This window comes from Hordeum vulgare, chromosome 4H (genome assembly GCF_904849725.1).
Source record: "Hordeum vulgare subsp. vulgare chromosome 4H, MorexV3_pseudomolecules_assembly, whole genome shotgun sequence".
Taxonomy (NCBI): domain Eukaryota; kingdom Viridiplantae; phylum Streptophyta; class Magnoliopsida; order Poales; family Poaceae; genus Hordeum; species Hordeum vulgare.
Window position 1 is genome coordinate 503823662 of NC_058521.1, and position 22467 is coordinate 503846128.

The 22467-nt window shown below is 45.0% G+C and overlaps 2 protein-coding genes across 3 annotated transcripts; one reads left to right on the top strand and one right to left on the bottom strand.

The window, feature by feature from the left end:
* Positions 1–253: 253 nt before the first annotated feature.
* LOC123449161 (filament-like plant protein 4) lies at positions 254–8282 on the top strand. 2 transcript variants are annotated; one of them, XM_045126267.1, is made up of 7 exons: positions 542–643; positions 3052–3129; positions 3464–3569; positions 3971–4166; positions 4396–6742; positions 6824–6884; positions 7494–8282. In XM_045126267.1, the coding sequence occupies exons 3-7, from the start codon at positions 3480–3482 to the stop codon at positions 7920–7922; spliced, it is 3123 nt and encodes a 1040-aa protein (XP_044982202.1). In that variant the 5' UTR covers positions 542–643; positions 3052–3129; positions 3464–3479; the 3' UTR covers positions 7923–8282. The 2 variants fall into 2 exon arrangements, with proteins under 2 accessions (XP_044982201.1, XP_044982202.1); XM_045126266.1 differs by lacking the exon at positions 3052–3129 and having other exon boundaries at positions 254–643; positions 3466–3569.
* A 621-nt stretch (positions 8283–8903) lies between these two features.
* Positions 8904–9520, bottom strand: LOC123449163 (histone H4). The gene has a single exon (XM_045126268.1). The coding sequence runs from the start codon at positions 9355–9357 to the stop codon at positions 9046–9048; it is 312 nt and encodes a 103-aa protein (XP_044982203.1). The 5' UTR covers positions 9358–9520; the 3' UTR covers positions 8904–9045.
* Positions 9521–22467: the final 12947 nt, after the last annotated feature.

Here is a 22467-nt window from a genome sequence, read left to right on the forward strand (position 1 = left end):
TTCCCCACTCGCCACTTTCCTCCCTCTCCTCCTCCCCCTCCCCTGCCGTCGCCCCCGCTTTTTAGCCCACCTACCGGCAGCAGCGGCACCCCATAACAAAAAGCACCCGCACCTCCATTCCCCACCCCGTCTCCTCTCCCCTCCCCTCCCCTCCCCTCCCCCACACAGCCTCGACGCTCCATTGCTAGCTAGCCAGGAGCGGGCCGCGAGCAGAGCTGCATTACCGAACCAGGAGCACCGAGCACGCCGAGGCGGCGGCAGCAGCTACGAGCTAGGAGCAGCAGCGACTGGCGAGGTCGCCTCGTGCTGCCTGGGGGAGGAGGAGGAGGAGGAGGTGCGATTCCAGAGGGGCAAAAGGCGCGGGGAGCAAAAAGGGGGCGGCGGCGAGGTCCGGGGTAAAAGGAGGTGGAGGTGGAGGGCGTCCAGCGCAATCCAGCCCAGCAGCTAAAGCGCCCCCGCCTGATTGATTGGAACAAGTGTGCGCTGCAAGCGACCGACGACCGCCACCGACACTCCCCCTCGCCGCCGATCGGAGCGGCGCGCCGCCAGATCCAGTCGCCGCCGGAATTGGGGCGCCCCCGCCACCCCGCCGGATCCGCTGCATTCCGCGCAGGGCCTGCCTGAGCCGCCCCTCTCCCCTCCCGTAAGTCCCCGCTCCCCCTCTCTGCTCCATGCCTGCATACTGCATCTCTCTCTCTCTCTCTCTCTGTTTCCCTGTATTTTTCGCCGTCGCCATGGTGCGATTGCTCTTGCCGTTCGCCGTGCAATGGCGTGTGGATTTTTCTGGGTTGTTCCTGCGGAGCCTTGCATCGTCTGCGATGGTTCTCTTCAGGAGCTCCCTCGAATAGTGTTCGTTCGTTCGTTCAAAAAAAAAAAAGCTCCTCCTCGGTTCAAGCCGAGCTCTCCGGAAGGATGGATGGATGGATGGATTTTCACTGCTTTGGCCCGGTTTTCTCTCCGTTACAGTTTACTTGGCGCCGCTCGTCTCGGCCTCCCGGACTTCCCGGCGCGTGTCTCCTTGTCTCTTATGAAATGAAACCATACCACTAGTAGTAGTCCTCTCCTCCAGTCCCAGTGATGAAATCACACAGCGTCCTCGGTTCGTCGCCAACTGTTTGCTGCGCTTGGCGATAGCTCTCGCCAGCTCAATCAATCAGTCCAGTCGCCGTGTTGCGGTCGCTCGCGTTTTGTCTTCTCCATATGATTTCGTCCCAAGACTTCCGTTCCATCCCATCCAGTGAATGAATGAACGGAATTGCCACCCCGCACACGGTAGTACAGATTTTTACCCGTGACAGCGTCGAACAAGAAGTACGGCCACGACTTCCTTCCTTCCTTCCTTCCTTTTCCTTCCCTCCGGTGGTATTTTGAATCATTGGCAGTACTCCGGAAGTACTGCTCTACAAGATTAGTGGGAAGAGATCGTACTAGTACTGCAAGATTAGTAAAAGGGCACGGTAAAAATGGACGCGCCTGGTAGAAGTGTAGAACTAGAACCTGCAAGGAAAGGATTTAATACGAGTGGCACATCTGGTTAGAATCCAATCCAATCCAATCAACCGAGGGGGCACCGCCATTAATGGCCCGTATCGTGTTTGTGGTAGCTCTGGGCTTTCACTCCGGCTCACGCGCGCCATTTATAGCCAAGGCCACCTTCCCCGTTCAAGCTGGGCGCAGCGGACTTTCTTCCTCGAGGCGGCGAGGTGAGGTAGGTCGTCCGGCCATCCCGTCCCTCCGGCGACGGCCCAACCCCCCTCCGCATGGGCTTAAATAAACATTCGATTCGATGCGGCGGCCATTACTCCCGCGGGCGTCTTTGGTGCCGCCCTTAACTGCCGCGCTTGCCGAGACCGAGGCTGCCCGTCCGCGTCAAACCCCGCGCGCTACAGCCTGTGCGTGCGCCATGGTCCATGCATAGAGATACTGCTGCTGCCTTAATTAAGCTATAACCCCAGTTAGGTGAGCACAGCCACGAGATGAGCCATGGCTGTTGAGTAGGAGTACATGACACGACTCTTTGCTTGCCCCGCGTCAATGCCCTGGCCTGGCTCTGGCGTGACGGTGATCGGATCGGCTGTTGCCGCTGCAACTTGACCGCTCGGGTGGGGGGCACCGCGTCTGCTGCTGCTTTGGACGGGATCGGAAATTCTTTTGGCCTACTTGCTTGCCCTCCTGGCCTCCTCCTCCTTGTTGGCCATGGTCCTATCTTAGTATCCTATAAAGCCCTAGCTGTCTGAATTGTGACGCGGGCTCCGGCTTTTGGATCTTGCCGAATGGAATATGTGATGCTGGCCGGAGCCTTGAGGTACGTGGGGTTTATGTCGTTGCGTGCCTTGGGCTGATCTCTTCTGTGGATTGGTTGTGAGTGGTTGGTTGATTGTATTACTGTGCATACCATGTATGGTGGACCGATTGTGATCTCAACTGAAGTGTGTACTTGCCCAACCACCGGTGCCCCACTCTATGTGTATGACCTTATGTGCGGATTGGGGATTCTTGCTAGCAGTGTGAATTATGGAGGTTTTATGTGCGCGCAGAAAAAAGATTACTGGTAGCGTTTTCCATGTAGTGACAATGGTGGAGTCAAATACTTGCTTACTGAATTTTGGTTTGCTGGTCACATATATAAGCATATTTTGTCTGATACTTTGTGTTGGTTTCTTGTGCGTTCTCTTCTTAAGAATTGGCTTAGTGACAATGGTAGAGTCAAATACTTGCTTACTGAATTTGGTTTGCTGGTAACGTATATAAGCATATTTTATCTGATACTTTGTGTTGGTTTTTTGTGCGTTCTCTTCTTAAGAATTGGCTTAGTGACAATGGTGGAGTCAAATACTTGCTTACTGAATTTTAGTTTGCTGGTCACGTTACGTATATAAGCATATTTTGTCTGATACTTTGTGTTGGTTTTTTGTGCGTTCTCTTCTTAAGAATTGGCTTGTGATGTATTTTGTTGGCTTTCCTCGTCAACTCCACTATCCTCTATGGCTCTAGCCTTTAGCTGCAATACTACAAAAACTTATGCTGCTGGAGTTTGGATACATGCGCCAGTCTGTCATCTCATTGTAGGAAACCTGAGTTGTAAGGAACACCGTGCATATCAGGACTTCCATATAGTGACAACGGTGGAGAGTGAGAGTCAAATACTTGCTCAACAACAGCTATTTTGCTGTATGACTTTATACGCAAATTTGGTACTTGCAAGTACTGTCAATGCTGAAATTTGTATGGATGTGAAAGAAGAGCTTTTCCTTGCCACGATGCTTTTTTTCATTTGTCTGCTCTCAAATGATACATTTCATTTGATGTCTGTCTACCGTTGCCTTCGTTTTGTTATCGTAGTTGTTGACAAACAAACTCAAATTCAGTTACTATTAACAACGCACTTGTATATAATCGATATATATATGGGCAAGTTTGTTGCATTAGGTTCGCTGATTACAGATATTTACCTTCTTTGATCAGATACATTGTGTGAGATGGACCGGCGTAGTTGGCCGTGGAAGAAGAAATCATCGGACAAATCCTCAAATGCAGATGTCTTGCAGAACTCTAATCAAGCAGAACAGGTTTGCGACTTCAGTACTCTTTTGATTTGGATTTGTTTAAATGTCAATGATGTCATTCTGTAGTACCGTCTGTCCTCAAATTTCCTGATTGACAAAGCTAATGCTAACAGTTCACGATTTAAGTAGCACAGATGTTCTTATGATTTAACCAGTGGTTTAAATTTAAACACTATTGTGTTCGTATAATCTAGATACATTGCGAAGAATCAATAAAATGCTGGCATTTCCAACAACAACAAAATCCTTACCAAGTGATTGTGCATGATCTGCCTCAAGTTGCTGCCATTGCAGCCAAAAAAATTTAGCTAGTTATTTTCCCTACATGAGTGTCTTGTGTTGGCTGTGTTTCAAACCTGTATGAAAATGTTTGTTTCCTTCTAAAATTAACTTCTATTTTGCAGGAGGATAAAGTTCCGAAATTTGTGCAGATTTCACCAGAAACATATGCACATCTTACTGATTCTGAAGAACAAGTGAAGGTCTTGGATGAAAAGGTGAAAACCTTGAATGAGAAACTGTCTGCATCACAATCTGAGATCACTACCAAAGATGCCCTAGTGAAACAACATGCTAAAGTTGCTGAAGAAGCTGTATCAGGTGTGTGAAAGAACTCTATATTCATTCTCTCTTTTTTGTATCTGAATAGAATCATTTACTCTCTATAACTCCTGTCTTTTACTAGACCTTCCTCATTTTCCATAAACCTTTCAGTGAATGTTATTCTACTTTAGTAGGAAGAAAAAAAATTCTCCAGTGATCTGTGCTCCTTTTATGAAATGATTATAATAAATATATTATTGGTGGTATGTATATTTTGTTATGTTAGGCTGGGAGAAAGCTGAAGCAGAGGCCTCGGCGCTGAAGGTTCAGCTAGAGACTGTTACATTGTCTAAGCTAGCAGCTGAGGAAAGAGCTGCCCATCTGGATGGTGCTCTAAAGGAATGCATGAAGCAAGTAAGAACTGTGAAGGAAGAAGGCGAGCAGAAGCTACATGATGTAGTTTTTGCGAAAACCAAACAGTGGGAGAAGATAAAGGCCGAGTTGGAAGAAAAGTTGCTTGAATTTGACCATGAGCTCATAAGGGCTGGTGCTGAGAATGATGCACTCTCAAGATCACTCCAAGAGCGGGCAGATTTGTTGATGAAAATTGATGAGGAAAAGGCTCAAGCAGAAGCTGAAATTGAAGTCTTGAAAAGCACAATTCAGTCAGGTGAAAGGGAAATAAATTCGCTGAAGTATGAAGTACATGTTGTCACCAAAGAGCTTGAAATCCGCAATGAAGAAAAGAACATGAGTGTGCGCTCAGCTGATGTAGCAACTAAACAGCACCTGGAGGATGTTAAGAAAATCACGAAGCTGGAAGCTGAATGCCAGAGATTGCGTGGTCTTGTTCGGAAAAAGTTACCAGGCCCTGCTGCATTAGCTCAGATGAAAATGGAAGTGGAGAGCCTGGGAATGGGCAGAGATTATGGAGACAACAGATTGCGACGATCCCCTGCAAAGAATAATAGCTTCCATCGTCCTATGTCCCCTATGTCTCCAGGTCCTGATTATGCTTTTGATAACCTGCAACACATGCAGAAGGAGAATGAGTTTCTGACTGCACGTTTGTTAACAATGGAAGAAGAAACCAAGATGCTGAAAGAGGCATTGACAAAACGGAACAGTGAGCTACAAACTTCAAGAACCATGTACGCTAAGATAGCAGGCAAGCTTCGCACCTTGGAAGTTCAAATGGTGACTGGTAACCAACGTAAGAGTCCATCAAACCCAAACATGGATATCCACTTTGATGGTGCACATAGTCAAAATGGAAGCAATCCACCTAGTATGACTTCAATGTCCGAAGATGGTGTTGATGATGAAGGCAGTTGTACTGAGTCTTGGGCCAATGCTCTGGTATCTGAGCTCTCACACATCAAGAAAGATAAAGTAGCTAAGAGCAGTGTGACTGATGGCTCCAATCGGTTGGAACTGATGGATGACTTCCTAGAGATGGAGAGACTAGCTTGTTTGCCTTCTGAAGCCAATGGCCATGACAACACTGTTGAGAAAATAAAGGTCGTTGATGCTGAGGCTGCTGTATCTGGTCTTACTGAGAGTGATGGTGTTAAAGATTTGCAATCAGTACCATTGCCTGGAACTCCATCTAGTAAACAGCAGCTGTCCGAGGGATCTCCACTCTTGAAACTGCAGTCCAGATTATCTTCCTTGCTGGACTCTGAATCACCACAGAACAATGCTGGGAAGGTACTAAACAGTATCAGAAATATTCTTAAGGATATTGAGGAAGAGGCAGATTTAATGAATGCAAGCAAGATGGTTGAAGTTTCTGAAAGTGAATCATTAATGAACCAAGGCAAGAGGTTGAGCATTGGGAGTAAGCATTCCATGGATCAAGAAGTTATAAATGCAGTCTTGAAGATTCAAGACTTCGTCAAGTCACTTGATCAAGAAATGTCCAAGCAGCAAAGACAGTCTTCTGATTGTGATGGGCTTTGTGAGAAAATTCAGCAGTTCTCTGCGCTAGTTGAGAAAGTTCTATCAAATGAAAATGTCATAAATGACATCATTTTGACCCTATCTCACATCTTGTCAGAAACTAGTGAGATCAAGTTCACAATGTTGAGAGACAGCACCAATGAAGCAGACAGTAATAACTTGGATTATGTTGACAAAGTGACACTACTTGAAAATAAAGTGCAGCCCCATTCATCTTCTGGCCCTTGCCCACTTATTCCTCATCCATCTTCTCATCCTGAGATTGTGGGGCCTAATGATGCTGGATTCGATGTTAAGACTGCAGTGCAGATGTGCTCACTGGAGGACTACGAGCAACTTAAATCTGAGAAGATTAATCTGGAAACAGAATTAGTGAGATGCAGTGAAACGATAGAAGATACAAAGTGTAGATTTAGTGAGATGGAGAAAAACCTGGAAGAGCTTACATCCAAGTTGTCTGCCAGTGAGAATTCAAACAGCTTGGCTGAGACACAGTTGAAGTGTATGGTTGAATCCTACAAGATTCTTGAATCAAGGAAAGTTGAATTAGAAAAGGAAATAGAAGTGTTGCAGTCCAAAATAGAGATTTTAACAGCTGAACTCGGTGATGAAAGACAAAGTCATCAGGATGACTTAGCCAGATACAAAGATCTCGAAGAGAAGATGGAAAGGTAAGACTGAAATCTATTTATGAATAGTTAGTATACGTGCCTCTGCTTAGTTTTCTTCTCACTTGACTTTGTGATATGAAGGTATGAAAACGAGCAGAGTTCAATGCCTGTGGACGAGGTTGATGATACCAAAACCAAACAGGTACTAATAAGTACTAGATCTTTTTTTTGTTTGTCAAACACGCATCTGAATGTGTGTGATTTTAGTAGTAGAGTTCTCAGATTCACAATATTTCCATTTATAACCCTGAGTAGCTCTTTTGGAGCGACCTGCTGTGTTAAGTTTTGCTGTTCGGTTGGCTGATGAATGTTGTATTTCCTTTTGGTTCGTTTTTCTTCTTTTGGCAATGTTGACTTATACTGATGGTTTCTGGTAATAGAAATCGGGAGAAAAAAAAACCTTTTTGAAAATCAAAAAAACAATAACGATTGCACTGTAATGTTAGTTTCACTGGTGAATTCTGCATGTTCATGATGACGCTGTTCCACTAACTTATGTTCATCTGTTGTTGATGGTGTAGAAGCACTGTTATTTCTGAATGTATAATTCTAACTATGAAAAATATGTTAGCAATAAATGATATCCTACTAAGATCCAAGCGGCAAACGCTAAATATGTTATAACCTCATTTCAGAATTACTTCAGACTATTGGTTGTAAATTTGTAATGCTAAAAGCTATGATCTTTTCTGGAAATTCAAGACTTGCAGAACACTTATAGCACACTTTTTTTTGTTTAAATCGATGGCAGGATGTAGAAATAGCGGCTGCAGCAGAAAAGCTTGCAGAGTGCCAGGAGACCATGATGATTCTTGGTCGTCAACTGCAAGCCATGCGTCCTCCAGCAGAGTCAATGGGTGCCTCGCCAACCCGGCAACGAATGGAGGACTTCTTGCAAGACGCGGCAGGAACAACCGAAGGAGGCGAGTATGCCCAGAAACCATCTGGCCATCATGATACAGACCAGGAAATGCTGGAGTCAGGGAATGTGTCTCCCCTCAACGGATACAAGACCCATATGACCCCTTCTGATGTGGACGGAAGCCCTTCCCTTTCAATGAACAGTTCCAAGCGCCCAAAGCATAGGTCGCGATCCTCATCCTCTTCCTCGTTTGCTAACCAGTTGCCCGAGAAACAAAGCCGGGGCTTTAGTCGGTTCTTCGCCAAGGGCAAAGAGTGAACATTAGCTGGATTGCAAGATTCTGTGATGTTGGCTTGTTGATTCTTTACGGCGAATGGATCGATGACGGATGAACGCGGATCATGGGTTTCTATAGGGCTACTCGGCGAACCTGCTTGTGTATTATTTTGAGGTGATGCCTCCAGTGGTTCAGTTGCTGGAGTAATACTTGCCTTGCAGTCGAGCGGTTATGACCAGGTTGTGTGTGTGTGAGAGAGAGAGAGTGTGTGTGTGTGTTAGCTGTCTTTATCTTCTGCTAGAGTTTTTTCTGGGTTGCTGTTTGTCTGAAACCTCACTAAAACCTCACTGTACATGTGCTTACCTGCATGAAGAAGAGAGCTGCTGTCTGTTTGTGTTTCATTCTCTTGTGAAGCAGTTTGTGTATGTCGTTGGTGCCAAAACTGGCTTCGGGTACAGCTAAGTTAACCTGCATCAATTTGACTGTAGCAGTTATCATTGTGTTTATATCTGTTTCATTGTCAAAATCTGAAGAAAGATTTTTGGTGTCCACTTTGTGTTTTCTAAGTTACTCCTACATCATTACTGGTGGAAAGACAGATTATACCCAAGAAAAAATTGAACACAATTTATACCAATTTTAAAAACAGCAAAAACTAACTCATACAGTTTTCTCTGTCACTGGAGTAGGGAGTAGAACGCAACGAACACAAAGTCTGTACCAATTTACATTGCTGGCAATGTTACCAGGCAACCAAACAGAGTTTTATTCCAACTGCAGGGGTGACAAGGGAAAAAGGAACCGCCGATATTTACTTCTGCGAGCATGTTGAAGAGCCATGGCCAGTTTGGCAGTTTCAGACTTCCAGCTGCAACGTGCATAATTTCCAGCTCTCTCTAGAACAACAACACTGGCATGGCACTGCACTGCAAGAACCAGAGCAGGGCAATTATCCAAAGAAGAAATCACAGCATAAAGAGAAGCGCACGCATTCTGGATTACTCTGATTAGAAGGGGCGTTCTTGAAATAAACACCAGGATTCACTTCACTGCAACAGAGCACGGTTACATCAGGAACACCAGATCCGACACCAAACTACCACCACCAGGATGCCCAGGCATCGCTCGATAAAACAAGCCTCTACGAGGAAGGAAAGGAAAACCCTAGCCGCCGAAGCCGTAGAGGGTGCGGCCCTGGCGCTTGAGGGCGTAGACGACGTCCATGGCCGTGACGGTCTTGCGGCGCGCGTGCTCCGTGTAGGTGACGGCGTCGCGGATGACGTTCTCGAGGAAGATCTTGAGCACGCCGCGGGTCTCCTCGTAGATGAGCCCCGAGATGCGCTTCACGCCACCACGACGCGCCAGCCGCCGGATCGCCGGCTTCGTGATGCCCTGGATGTTGTCGCGCAGCACCTTCCGGTGGCGCTTCGCTCCGCCCTTGCCGAGCCCCTTGCCGCCCTTGCCGCGGCCAGACATCTCCGCAGCTCCGTGTTTTTTCCCGGGGAAGAAGAAGGATTTGGGGATTTTTGGAATTGGATGGTTTGGGAGGAGACGAGTGGGCAGGGATATGTAGAGTTGGAGATGGGCGCGGGAGGCGTTGGATAGGGGAGCGATCCGCGTGAGGGGCGAACGCTATGGCCTTGCCGTTGGATCGAGGTGGGGTTGGTTCCTACTGGTAGAGCGATAGAGGCGCGGATCGCGGCTGCTGGCCTTTTATGGAGTGAAGCGCACGGGGACTGGAAATCGGGAAGAAGGGTCGAGCGGGAATTATTTCTGTGCATTCTGGGCGAGATGGAAATTTTGGGCCAATTCATACTTCCGGGGTGTTTGGTTATAACGGACTAGACGGGGACTAAATAAAAAGCCTCTCGAGTAGAGTCTTTTTTTAATCAAGGAAAAATTCCTCCTGTTTGGTTACATAGGGACTAAAAAAGATATTTTTTTAGTCTAATCTCTGTAAACAAACAGGGCCTTCATCGCGTCAAGAAGCTCTGACTTCACACAGGGTCCTTCCAACTGGATCAGCCCATTTGTAGTTCAAATTAAAAAACATAATGTTGAAACATTGTCGTGGGATGACACTGTACCATTCGGCATTTCGAATCACTGTAGCACCATGTTTTCTTGCTCGGTTTTTATTTTCGAGCATTTTGAACATATGAATGTATACAAATGGAAAAAAAATCGAATACACATTAAACAATTTTTTTAATGTATGTTGAGAAAATTTTCAACTATGCAATGAACATTTTTAATCTACATTAAATAAAATTTTAATACGCATTGGGCATTTGTGTAATGTAAATTGAACTTTTTTCCAATACACATTGAACATTTTGTATGATATACATTGAATTTATTTCAAATACACGATGAATATTTGTAGTATTTGCTGAATAAACTCTTAACATACGATAAGGAATGCTAATGGATACCCATTACCCGTGTACCCTCTGGGTAAAACCCCTATTAAGGTAAGGATATGGTTCAAAATATACACATGAAATACATAAATGGGAAAAATTGAAACCCATCGAATATGGTGGGTGCGAGTATGATTTAGTATAACCCATACCCGTGTATCTATGTATCCGTGTATAATCTGAAAAATAGGCCTTAAATAATATTTATCCACATGTTAAACATATTATATGTACATAAATCCCGCTGCTAGCCCACGTTCAGAGTGTGTTGTTGTTACGAGTATGTGTTGTTGTCATGAAGTGTTGTTGTTTATACATTATTATTAAAAGTTTTTAAAATGATGTGTTACAAATCTGGGTAATTTTACCCGCGGGAACCTATTTACCCTACCGGATGATGGGTATGAGAAAAGTTGTACCCGTCGACTGGTATGGGTACGAGTGATGGGTAAGATTTAGGATGACGGATAAGGGTATGAGATGGCTACACCCGTATCCAAACCCGGCAGGTGCGATCCCTATATACGATGAACCTTTATGTAATATACTATGAAAATTTCTTAGTATACGATGAATATTTGAAATAGACATTAAAATTTTGTATAATACATGAAAAGAGAAAAAAAGAGAAGAAAAAGAAAGAAGATAATAGAAAATGTAACCAGAAAACGGAAAAAAGGAAAAGAAAAAGAAAATAAAAAACATAAAAGAGAAATAAACAATGAAGTCAATTGTGGGCAGGCCCAAATCGGGGCGTCGGGTGGGACACCTTCAGCAAAGCCGCATCTCTATGACACCCACGGTGACTATTAAGGTTGGCGAATCCTTTTCTTTTGACACATGGAAAAATTTCTACGATATACGATGACTATTTTTGTTATATACATTGAGTTTTTCTAAAATATGGCGGACTTTCCTAATTATATGATGAACATTTTTGAATACATACTAAATATATATTTTATATACATAAGAAAAAATAACACATAAAGAAGAGAAAACTAAAATATTTTTTTTCCTATTTTACAATAGTTCTTAAAATATATAGCTCCTAAAAAACAAAAGAAACAACTAAAAAAGAACAAAAAAACAACATGTGAGGCATAGTGGGGCCATTGGGCTTGCCTTCAGCGAAGGTACCCCTAGGAGCTCTTGAAATTTTGTGCTTGACCCACTAAACAAGAATGTTTGGTGTGGGATGTGATGGTTAACTAGGGTTATGGTCGTTTTTGTGGGTATTCATGTAGACCTGGACTAACACGACTAAGGTAAGTCTGCCCTCGAAGTCTGGATCGTAGCACACATGTCAACCATTGTTGTTGTCACTCTTGTTGGCCCCAGTGATTTTCTTTTTTCAACTACAAATGTGTTTTACACTCACAAAAGTGTTCTCTTCAAGGTAGATCGGTAGAGAGAGGTGAGAAGACCTACCCTCTCTATTATGGCTTGTAGTCGTGGTTGCCCCAAATTCAAGTCCACCCTTAACTTGCAAGTTGGGGCTTTCGTAGGTGTAGTTGCGCCAGTTGCAGGTCCACCCTTGATTGCAAATGGGAGTTTGAAGTTGTAGTTTCCTTAGCCGCAAAGTCAACCATAGCCCCACAAGTAGGGATTTTTCTATTTGTAGATGTCGTAGTTGCAAGTCAATAGTCGACTCGCAACTAGCGCTTTCATACTTGTAGTTTGTTTCCCTCCCAATTGCGAGTCCACCCACCACTTCGCAAACGAGGGTCCAATAGTTTTGTGTGAGTTGCGAGTTCAACCTTGACTCACAACTGTTTTTTCAGTTGTAGTTCCCCAATTGCAAATCCAGCATCTGATATGATCGGTATGGTTGACTAGAGGGGTTGAACATGCAACTAGCAATTTTAAGCTCTTTTAAACAAATTAGGGTTAGCAATAATTTTTTTGTCTAGATATGCAACTAGACGAACAACCTATATGATGCTACCAACAACAACAAGTAAGCAAGCAAATGATATAACACAATAATAGCTTGCACAAAGTAAAGGTGACAATTAACCACGAGTGGAGTCGATGGAGACGAGGATGTGTTATCGAAGTTCCTTCCCTTTAAGGGGAAGTACGTCTCCGTTGGAGCAGTTTGGAGGCACAATGCGCCCCAAGAAGCCACTAAGGCCATCGTATTTTCCTCAGCCCTTGCACAACGCAAGATGTCGCGATTCCCCTGTGGTGCCCTTGAAGGCGGCAATTGGACCTTTACAAACAAGGTTTTGGCAATCTTCACAACTTAATTAGAGGCTCCGAACACCAGCACGGAGCTTCGCCACAATGAATTATGGCTCCTAAGTGACCTCTTCCATATAGGATCCTCAAACACCCAAGAGTAACAAAATTCACACAAGAAAGTATGGGGGAATCAATTTTCCTTTGGTGGAAGTATAGATTAGGCCTCCTCTTTCAGTCCCTAGCAAATAAACATGTTTGAATCGCTAAAGAGAAAGAGATCAAGCAAGAAAGCTTGTATGGCATTAATGGAGGAGAAAGAGAGAGGTAAGAGGTGGTGGGAGGTGGAAGAACCACTCACTTATATAGGTGGCCATAAATCCAATAGTTGCTATATTTTTTACACTTCAGCGGTACAACCGCTAGAAGCACCGGTACAACCGGGATTCACGGGGTACTGATGTCTACTATGCAACTTTGTTCTTGTAAACGTTGTTGGCCTCCAAGTGCAGAGTTTTGTAGGACAACAACAAATTTCCCTTAAGTGGATGACCTAAGGTTTATCAATCCATGGGAGGTGTAGGATGAAGATGGTCTCTCTCAAACAACCCTTCAATCCAACACAACGAGATCTCAAGAGAAATATTCAATTCATCACATCAAGATAGCAAGGGAAGAAGACCATATGATCCGACTATATTAAGAAACGTGATACATCAAGATCGTGCCATCTCAAGAACACGAGAGAGAGAGAGAGATATCAAACACATAGCTAATGGTACATACCCTTAGCCCTAAGGGTAAACTACTCCCTCCTTGTCATGGCCTCTTTCGGGATGATGAAGATGGCCACTCGAGATGATTTCCCCTCTCCGGCACGGTACTTGAAAGGCTCCATATGGGTTTTTTCATCGATATAGAGAGTTGCAGTGGCGGAGCATAAGTTATATCTTTATTTATGAGGGGTTTATATATAGGATTTTTTGGCGTTGAAATCACGCTAAATGGAGCCACGTGAGCCCCACAAGGCATCAGGGGGGCTCCCCGGCGTCCTCAAGTCGTCGACGACGACCCTCGCACCAACCCTAACCCTAGGCCCCCCAATTTCCCCCCTCGCCCACTCCCTTGCTCTCTCCCACCTCGACCGAGCGCCGTCATGGCCGCCCCTGAGTAAACGACATAGCTACAGACCCTTCCTCAACGAACCAAGGTGTTGAGGAGCTGTGCACGCGACTATTTCTTCTTCCTCATCACTGGATCGAGGCAGGGGAGCTCCAACGACGTCGTCTACAACCTCTTCTTCCTCGGCGCTGTGTGCCTCTGTCCTCATTGATTCGCTCCCATCATTGCATCGTCGCCTTCATCGAGAGCTCCCCTGCAATGCTGTGAGCACCACCTCGGATTCCCCTCCCTCTCTGTGCTTCCTAGGGCTCGCTAGATAGCTCGTCACAGTAGACGTAGCTCGCCACCGTCGTCGAGCTTGCTGTCGCCGTCGTAGTGCATCTTCGGCTTGGGTGAGCACCACCGTGGTGCTCCTCGCAACGCGTGGAAGCCGCCCAGCCGTTCGTTGCCTCGCGTGCGAGCTCCTAGCATTGTTCTGATGAGCTCCCGAATGGGTCTCCGCCCTGCCTCCCCGTCGGTGTGATACGTCCCCAACGTATCTATAATTTTTTATGGTTCCATGCTATTATCTTGTCAACTTTGGATGTTTTGTATGCATGAATATGCTATTTTATATTTTTTTGGGACTAACCTATTAACTCAGTGCAAGGTGCCACTTTCTGTTTTCCCCATGTTTTTGACCCTTTTCAGAGAAGAATATTAAACGGAGTCCAAACGGAATAAAACCTGTGGAATGATTTTTTTCCGTAACAGAAGATACGCAGGGAACTTGAGAACCAAGGCAAAGGACCCCCGGGGAGGTCACAAGCCCCCTAGCCACGGCCTGGGGGTGCCTACCAGGCGTGTGGGCCCCACATGGCTCCTTTGCCCTACTTCTTTCGCCTATAAATTCCATACAAATCGAGAACAACCAGAGAGAGCCACGAAAATACTTTCCCACCGCCGCAAGCTTCTGTCTCAGCAAGATCCCATCTGGGACCGTTCTGGTGCCTTGCCGGAGGGGGATTCGGACATGCAGGGCTTCTTCATCAACACCATTGCCTCTCCTATGATGCGTGAGTAGTTCACCACACACCTTCGGGTCCATAGCTAGTAGCTAGATGGCTTCTTCTCTCTCTTGGATCTTCAATACAAAGTTCTCCATGATGTTCATGGAGATCTATCTGATGTAACCTTCTTTTGCGGTGTGTTTGTCGAGATCCGATGAATTGTGGATTTATGATCAGACCATCTATGAATATTATTTGAGTCTCCTCTGATCTCTTATATGCATGATTTCATATCCTTGTAATTCTCTTCGAGTTGTGGGTTTCGTTTGGCCAACTTGATCTATAATTCTTGCAGTGGGAGAAGTGCTTGGTTTTGGGTTCATACCGTGCGATGTCCTCACCCAGTGACAGAAGGGGTAGCGAGGCATGCATCGTGTTGTTGCCATCAAGGGTAAAAAGATGGAGTTTATATCTATTGCATGAATCTATCCCTCTGCATCATGTCATCTTGCTTAAGGCGTTACTCTGTTTGTTATGAACTCAATACACTAGATGCATGTTGGATAGTGGTTGATGTGTGGAGTAATAGTAGTAGATGCAGAAAGTATCGGTCTACTTGTCTCGGATGTGATGCCTATATGTATGATCATTGCCTTAGATATCATCATGACTTTGCGCGATTCTATCAATTGCTCGACAGTAATTCGTTCACCCACCGTAATACTTGCTATCATGAGAGAAGCCTCTAGTGAACACTATGGCCCCCGGGTCAACTTCACATCCTATTTTCAGATCTACATATTTACTTTGTTGCACTTTTCACCTTCAGATCTCACCTTGCAAATAATCGTGAAGGGATTGACAAACCCTTTATAGCGTTGGGTGCAAGTTTGTTTGTTTTTGCGCATGTACATTGGTGCATCATTTTGATACTCCTACTGGATTGATACCTTGGTTCTCAAACTGAGGGAAATACTTACTGCTACTGTGCTGCATCACCCTTTCCTCTTCAAGGGAAAAACCAACACAAGCTCAAGGGGTAGCACGGTGCTGCTCCCAGCCACCTTAGCGGTTGCGACAACCACCGCTCGATGTGGTTGCGTGCCAGCTTTCGAACGCGCCCAAGCGTGCGTCGAGCGGATGCCCGTGGCACGTTTCCGGCCAAGTCCGCCCATCACCATTGTCGGTTTGGTCACCAATGCGCGCCGACCGTTTGAACCGACCCATGGGCCGTCGGCATGTGGACCCCGCGGGATTAGCCACTACCCCCTCCCCAAAACCAAAGCCCTAATGGGCGCTCACAAAGTGGGGCTGCCCCCGATAGCGTTTAGATTAGGCGTTAATTAACTCACGACTAACATAATGCCACTGACAGTAGGACCCACTCACTAAATAAACTTAGTTAAACTAATTAAACATATAGTTTTATTACCCACACTCACTTACTATTGGGTCCCACTAGACCCAGTTGATCCAGTCAACCTGCTCACTCAGCTAGCCCCAATCAATGACACGTGGGTCCGTGTTGACCTAGTTGACACCGAGTTGATGAGTCAACTGGTCAATAGCTGACCTCGTGACTGAGCAGGCTGGACCCTCATGCCAGCCATACATGCACATTGTTGGGTATCCTTTTATTTTCGAACTAAAATAAATTATGTAATTTCTGAAAATCATTAAAACTTTGAAAATCATATAAATTAATTTATAACTCGAATGGAAATAAATTATATATGAAAGTTGATCAGAAAAATACAAAGAATCCGAATATGATGTATGTTCATCTCTCACATGCGCCTAGCATGACGAACATGTACATTTGGCGTTAGGATCATGTGTCCGTTAGAAGCCACTGACCTGGGAAATATCATTAGATATTTTCCCACTCCGTCCGTGACGTGTAGTATTGCATTAGCTCATCCCCAGAAGTGCATATTGCGATGTCATGCATCGTGTTGCATCTGCTTGCTTTTATTTATTGTTCCTTCCCCCTCTTCTCTCCGGTAAACATCAAGACAAACGGTGCTGCTCGGTATGACTACGCCACTAACGACCAACCTTTTGAAGCAAAGCAACAAGGCAAGCACCCCCCTTGATCATTCCGATAACACCCATTATTTCTCCTTCCAGCTTGCATTAGATTTTGCTACTCTTGTAGATAGCTCCTATTTTAATGCATAGCCTGTTTTTGTTAAATTGTTCTTGTACCCTATTGCATATTAAATGCTTAGTATAGGTTGATTAGTGATCCCCAGTGACCTCACTTATCCCAAGTTGCCCCTGCTTCATCATGGAAGACTCAACAACTTGAAGAATTGGAGACTCGAACACTTGATCAACCGATCGATAATCCATGACACGTCACATCACCTCACACCCCTGGTTTTACAACCCTGCAGAGCTACTATCAAGTACCAAGGGTGATGCCTTGTAGTGTACTCCGAATGTTAACTATGTAGTGTAGTTAACCGGAGGTGGATTACGAAGGTTGATTCCTCCTTCACCACTTCTTATAATGACTCTGTTGCACAACCCCTCAAGCGTGAACCATCGACGCTGATTCCTCCCTATTCACCTTGACAGTTACATCAGTTTGAATCCATCGAGTGTGATACCTCAAATTCCTTTGATGTTATAAACACATGATTACTTTAACTTTACTACTTGAACATGATGAGATGTGTGGAGCGGGTGGATTCCCGTGCGATTATGACGAGGCGTGGCTGGGCATTCTTGACCCTTGCCACACATCCTTGAGACGCGGCAACAAGACCACATATCATGGATCATTGATCGTCACCGCAGTTAACAAAACATTAATGGGTTTGGATATGGGATCTGAGAAGGCGTGTGGCATGTTTCCACTAACCACCACGCGGGAATAAGTATGGACACAATGCGTCGTACATTTGCCCAAAAGCTTTTCAGATGTCAAAGTTGAGTGGCATGCGCCCGGATGGCCTGCATAAGCACCGTCTTTGTATAAAGATGTGCCAGGATTGACACCGGTCGTCCTTGCAACATGCAGGATTGTGAAGGGAGATTGGCCCATGTCCCCCTTTTGATTAGGATGTAGACCCGCGTGTGGCCTCTTTGTTGATCCTAGGTAGAACTACGGCATTTCGATCGGCCGAGGCCGGGCATGATCCAGAAAAGTGTGTCCGACCGGAGTTGATCGAGCCTGTTGGGCAAGTTTGTGCACCCCCGCAGGGAAGTATATCTATTCGAATAGCCATGTCCATGGTAATGCACGGTCAAAGAGTATCCCGATCTTCTATAACTAGAACTGGATGCTTGTGATGTTAAATTGAATTGTTGGCTCCGAGGTTGCTTTCTCGCAGGTAGTCGAGGAAGGATCTTTGGGCGTTTTAAAAATAAATATGCTGCAACAAAATTGTTACATATGTGTTACTAGTCTACACTCTTCTAATGCCGCAAGACCCTGAAGATGCTAGTCTTCGATAGGACTAGGTCTTCCTCCACTATTCTGGCATTTTTACAGTTCAGTCCAAAGATATAGCCCCATTTCCTTTGAAACCAGCGCATACTTAGTGTAGTTCTGATGTCAGTCTTGCTAGTACTTTGGATGAGTACTCACCGTTGCTTTCCTCCCCTGTTTCCCCTATCGATACGGTTGCCGCGACCAGATGATGGAGCCCAGGAGATGGTTGATCCCGTTGACGACTACTACTACCCGGATGGAGCCTACTACTAAGTGGAGGCCACTGATGACCAGGAGTAGTGAGGAGGCTCCCAGGCAGGAGGCCTTGCCTTTTTGACCCGATGTTATGTTTGTGCTAGCCTTCTTAAGGCAAAACTTGTTTACTTATGTGTGTACTCAGATATGGTTTGCTTTCGCTGACTCATTTGTATTCGATCTTATGTATTTGAGCCCTCGAGGTCCCTTGCTTGTAATATGAAGCTTGTATGACTTTAATTTGTGTCTAGAGTTGTGTTGTGATATCTTCCCGTGAGTCCTTAATCTTGGTCGTACACATTTGTGCGTATGATTAGCGTACGACCAAAATGGAGGCGTCACACTTCATTATAGTCATGTTTCTCATAGGGGCAATCTACAATAAAATGACTTACATTGCCACAATTGTAGCACCTCCTCACTTATTTATTGCCCTTGTTTCCACTTGAGTTGTTATTGGAGAAGCTAGGCTTGGAGTTCCTCTTATTGCCCCAAAATTGCCTTGACATAAGAGCCATGTGCTTGTGATAAGCATGATGCCATTGAGGAACTTGCATTTGACCCAATTGTCATATGTGCCCTTGATCCCATGGTTTCAGAGTGAGACGGGGAGAGTAGTCAATCTCCGGTAAATCTCTTGGGGATCTTCATCATCATTCATCACAAACTCATCGGCTTTGTCAAGCACCACCTCAAAATTTGAGCGATGAATGCTCTAGCTTCCTTCGTACACGGAGTTGATGTGTGACCAAGCATACTTGGAGATCGTGAAGGGGCAGAAGTGGGCAAGCTTTTCGGGAGGAGTGGCTTGAAGAATGAACAATGCAGATGCATTTAGTTGATTGTCCACTTCTTCTCTTGGGGTCATGTTGTTGGGATCATGAGGGTGAAAGAATTGCTCGATCACCCACCATAATTGCATTGAGTTGTTATTCAAATGAGACTTGATAAGAAAGAAATCAATTAGGAAAGTTAGTCAAATCAAGTTTGGGTGGAGGCCCATGAGAGTTAATATGAGGGGGAGGGACTCGTCCACCATAGTACCAGGGAGGGGCAACCGTCGCATGAATGCCCGATCCATTGTTCCCCTCAAATGGTTTAGGGTTAGCAGCACTAGCCAATTCCTTGGTGGAATCGACATCCATTTTCGAGGAAAGGGGATTAACCATTTCCTTGGGAGCAATAGGAGGTTTAAAACTCTCAAGGAATTTATTTAATGTGTCCTTGACCTCATCCACCATACATGATTTGAGAGAAGCCATAGCCTCATTCAAATCACGGTAGGTGACTACGGTCTTAGCCGTGTCCGCGGATTTATCTCCATAATGGGCCCCATTGTCAACCATACTCTTTAGGCGGTTAAGCCTTCAAAAGAGACATAAATGTGATACCAATTAAATGGATCAATATGTTTGACTAGAGGGGGTGAATAGGCAACTACCAATTTTCATATCTATTAAACAAATTAGGGTTAGCAACAAAAAGTTTCTCTAGGTACGAAACTAGATGAACAACCTATATGATGCTACCAACACAAAGAGTAACAAAATCTACACAAAGAGTAACAAAATCTACACACTAAAGTATGAGGGGATCAATTTTCCTTTGGTGGAAGTGTAGATATAGGTCTCGTCTTTTAATCCCTAACAAATCAATAAGTTTGAGTGGCTGGAGATAGATCCAACAAGAAAGCTTGTAGGGTATTAATGGAGGGGAGAGAGAGATATGTAAGAGGTGGGTGGGAGGTGGAAGAACCACCCGCTTATATAGGTGGCCATGAATACAACAGTTGTTGTGGTTCTTAGACTACTGTGGTACAACCGCTAGAAGCACCGGGATTCACGGGGTACCATGCAGAAAAGCACTAAGCGGTACAACCGCCTTGTGAGCCGGTAGTACTCGTTATACGGGAACAACCGTACCACAACAACCCAACAACCAGACCAACAACAAAGCCCGGACACCCTCAGCTTCGGTGGTAGAGCGGTGCATGGCCCGGTAGAATAGGGTGACACATGTGCTCGATGGCGGCTAAGTCATGAGCGGTACAACCGCTACAATCACTAGTAGTACCGGTTATGCTGGTGCTACCGGGTGATACGTCTCTGATACGTCCATTTTGCATCATGCTTTCATGTTGATATTTATTGCTTTTTGGGATGTTATATTACTAGTGGTACCATATTTATGCCTTTTCTCTCTTATTTTGCAAGGATTATTTGAAGAGGGAGAATTCAGGCAGCTGGAATTCTGGACTAGAAAAGGAGCAAATCCTAGTCCACTATTATGCACATCTCCAAATGCCCTCAAAATTTACGTGGATTTTTCTGGAATATATTAAAGATACTCGGCGAAAGAACTACCGGAGGGGGGCCACAAGGGCCCCACAAGCCCCCACTCCGCCACCACCCCCCTGGTGGCGGTGGGCAAGCTTGTGGGTTGCCTGAAGGCCCACTAGCCCCCCTCTTTTGCTATATGAAGCGTCCTGGTCTGGAAAACAAATCAATCGGGGGCTTTTTCGTGGTTTAACCGCCGCCACGAGGCGGAACCTGAGCAGATCCTATCTAGAGCTCCGACAGGACGATCCTGTCGGGGTAACTTCCCTCCCGAAGGGGGAAATCGTCGCCATCGTCATCACCAACACTCCTCTCGTCGGAGGGGAGGCATCTTCATCAACATCTTCATCAGCACCATCTCCTCTCCAATCCCTAGTTCATGTCTTGTAACCAATCTTCGTCTCGCGACTCCGATTGGTACTTGTAAGGTTGCTAGTAGTGTTGATTACTCTTTGTAGTTGATGCTAGTTGGATTACTTGGTGGAAGAGTTTATGTTCAGATCCTTGATGCTATTCATTACACCTCTGGTCATGATTATGATTATGTCTTGTGAGTAGTTACTTTTGTTCCTGAGGACATGGGATAAGTCATGTTAATAATAGTCATGTGAATTTGATATTCGTTCGGTATTTTGATATGTTGTATGTTATTTTTCCTCTAGTGGTGTTATGTGAACGTCGACTACATAACACTTCACCATATTTGGGCCTAGAGGAAGGCATTGGGGAGTAGTAAGTAGATGATGGGTTGCTGGAGTGACAGAAGCTTAAACCCTAGTCTATGCGTTGCTTCGTGAGGGGCTGATTTGGATCCACTAGTTTAATGCTATGGTTAGACTTTGTCTTAATTCTTCTTTTGTAGTTGCGGATGCTTGCGAGAGAGGTTAATCATAAGTGGGATGCTTGTCCAAGTAAGGCCAGTACCCAAGCGCCGATCCACCCACATATCAAACTATCAAAGTAACGAACGCGAATCATATGAACATGATGAAACTAGCATGACAGAAATTCCCGTGTGTCCTCGGGAGCGTTTTTCCTCCTATAAGACTTTGTTCAGGCTTGTCCATTGCTACAAAAGGGATTGGGCCACTTGCTGCACCGTTTCTACTACTTGTTACTTGTTACTCTTTGCTTGCTACGTTTCACCTCGGTACACAATCACTTGTTACCGCTACTTTCAGTGCTTGCAGTTATTACCTTGCTGAAATCCGTTTATCAGAGCCTTCTGCTCCTCGTTGGGTTCGACACTCTTACTTATCAAAAGGACTACGATTGATCCCCTATACTTGTGGGTCATCAAGACTCTTTTCTGGCGCCGTTGCCGGGGAGTGAAGCGCCTTTGGTAAGTGGAAATTGGTAAGGAAACATTTATATACTGTGCTGAAATTTATTGTCACTTGTCACTATGGAAACTCTTCCTTTGAGGAGTTTGTTCGGGGTATCTTCACCACGAACGGAAGCACGAGGAGTTTCTCCTCAACCTGAGGTACCTACTGAAAATATCTTTTATGAAATTCCTTTGGGTATGCTTGAGAAACTGCTAGCTAATCCTTTTACAGGAGATGGATCTTCACATCCAGACTTCCATCTAATCTATGTAGATGAAGCTTGTGGTTTATTTAAGCTTGCAGGTTTGCCCGAGGATGAGGTAAAGAAGAAAGTATTTCCTTTATCTTTGAAGGATAAGGCGTTGACATGGTATAGGCTATGTGATGATGCTGGATCATGGGGCTACAATCGGTTGAAATTGGAATTTCATCAAAAGTTCTATCCTATGCATTTAGTACATCGTGATCAGAACTTTATTTATAACTTTTGGCCTCGTGACAGGGAAA

Excerpts from the sequence above, each read along its gene's own strand:
- LOC123449163 (XM_045126268.1), bottom strand. The coding sequence starts at position 9,357 with ATGTCTGGCCGCGGCAAGGGCGGCAAGGGGCTCGGCAAGGGCGGAGCG.
- LOC123449161 (XM_045126266.1), top strand. The coding sequence starts at position 3,480 with ATGGACCGGCGTAGTTGGCCGTGGAAGAAGAAATCATCGGACAAATCC. Across the intron at positions 6,743-6,823 it reads CTCGAAGAGAAGATGGAAAG|GTATGAAAACGAGCAGAGTT; the intron begins GTAAGACTGAAA and ends TGTGATATGAAG. Across the intron at positions 6,885-7,493 it reads ATGATACCAAAACCAAACAG|GATGTAGAAATAGCGGCTGC; the intron begins GTACTAATAAGT and ends AATCGATGGCAG.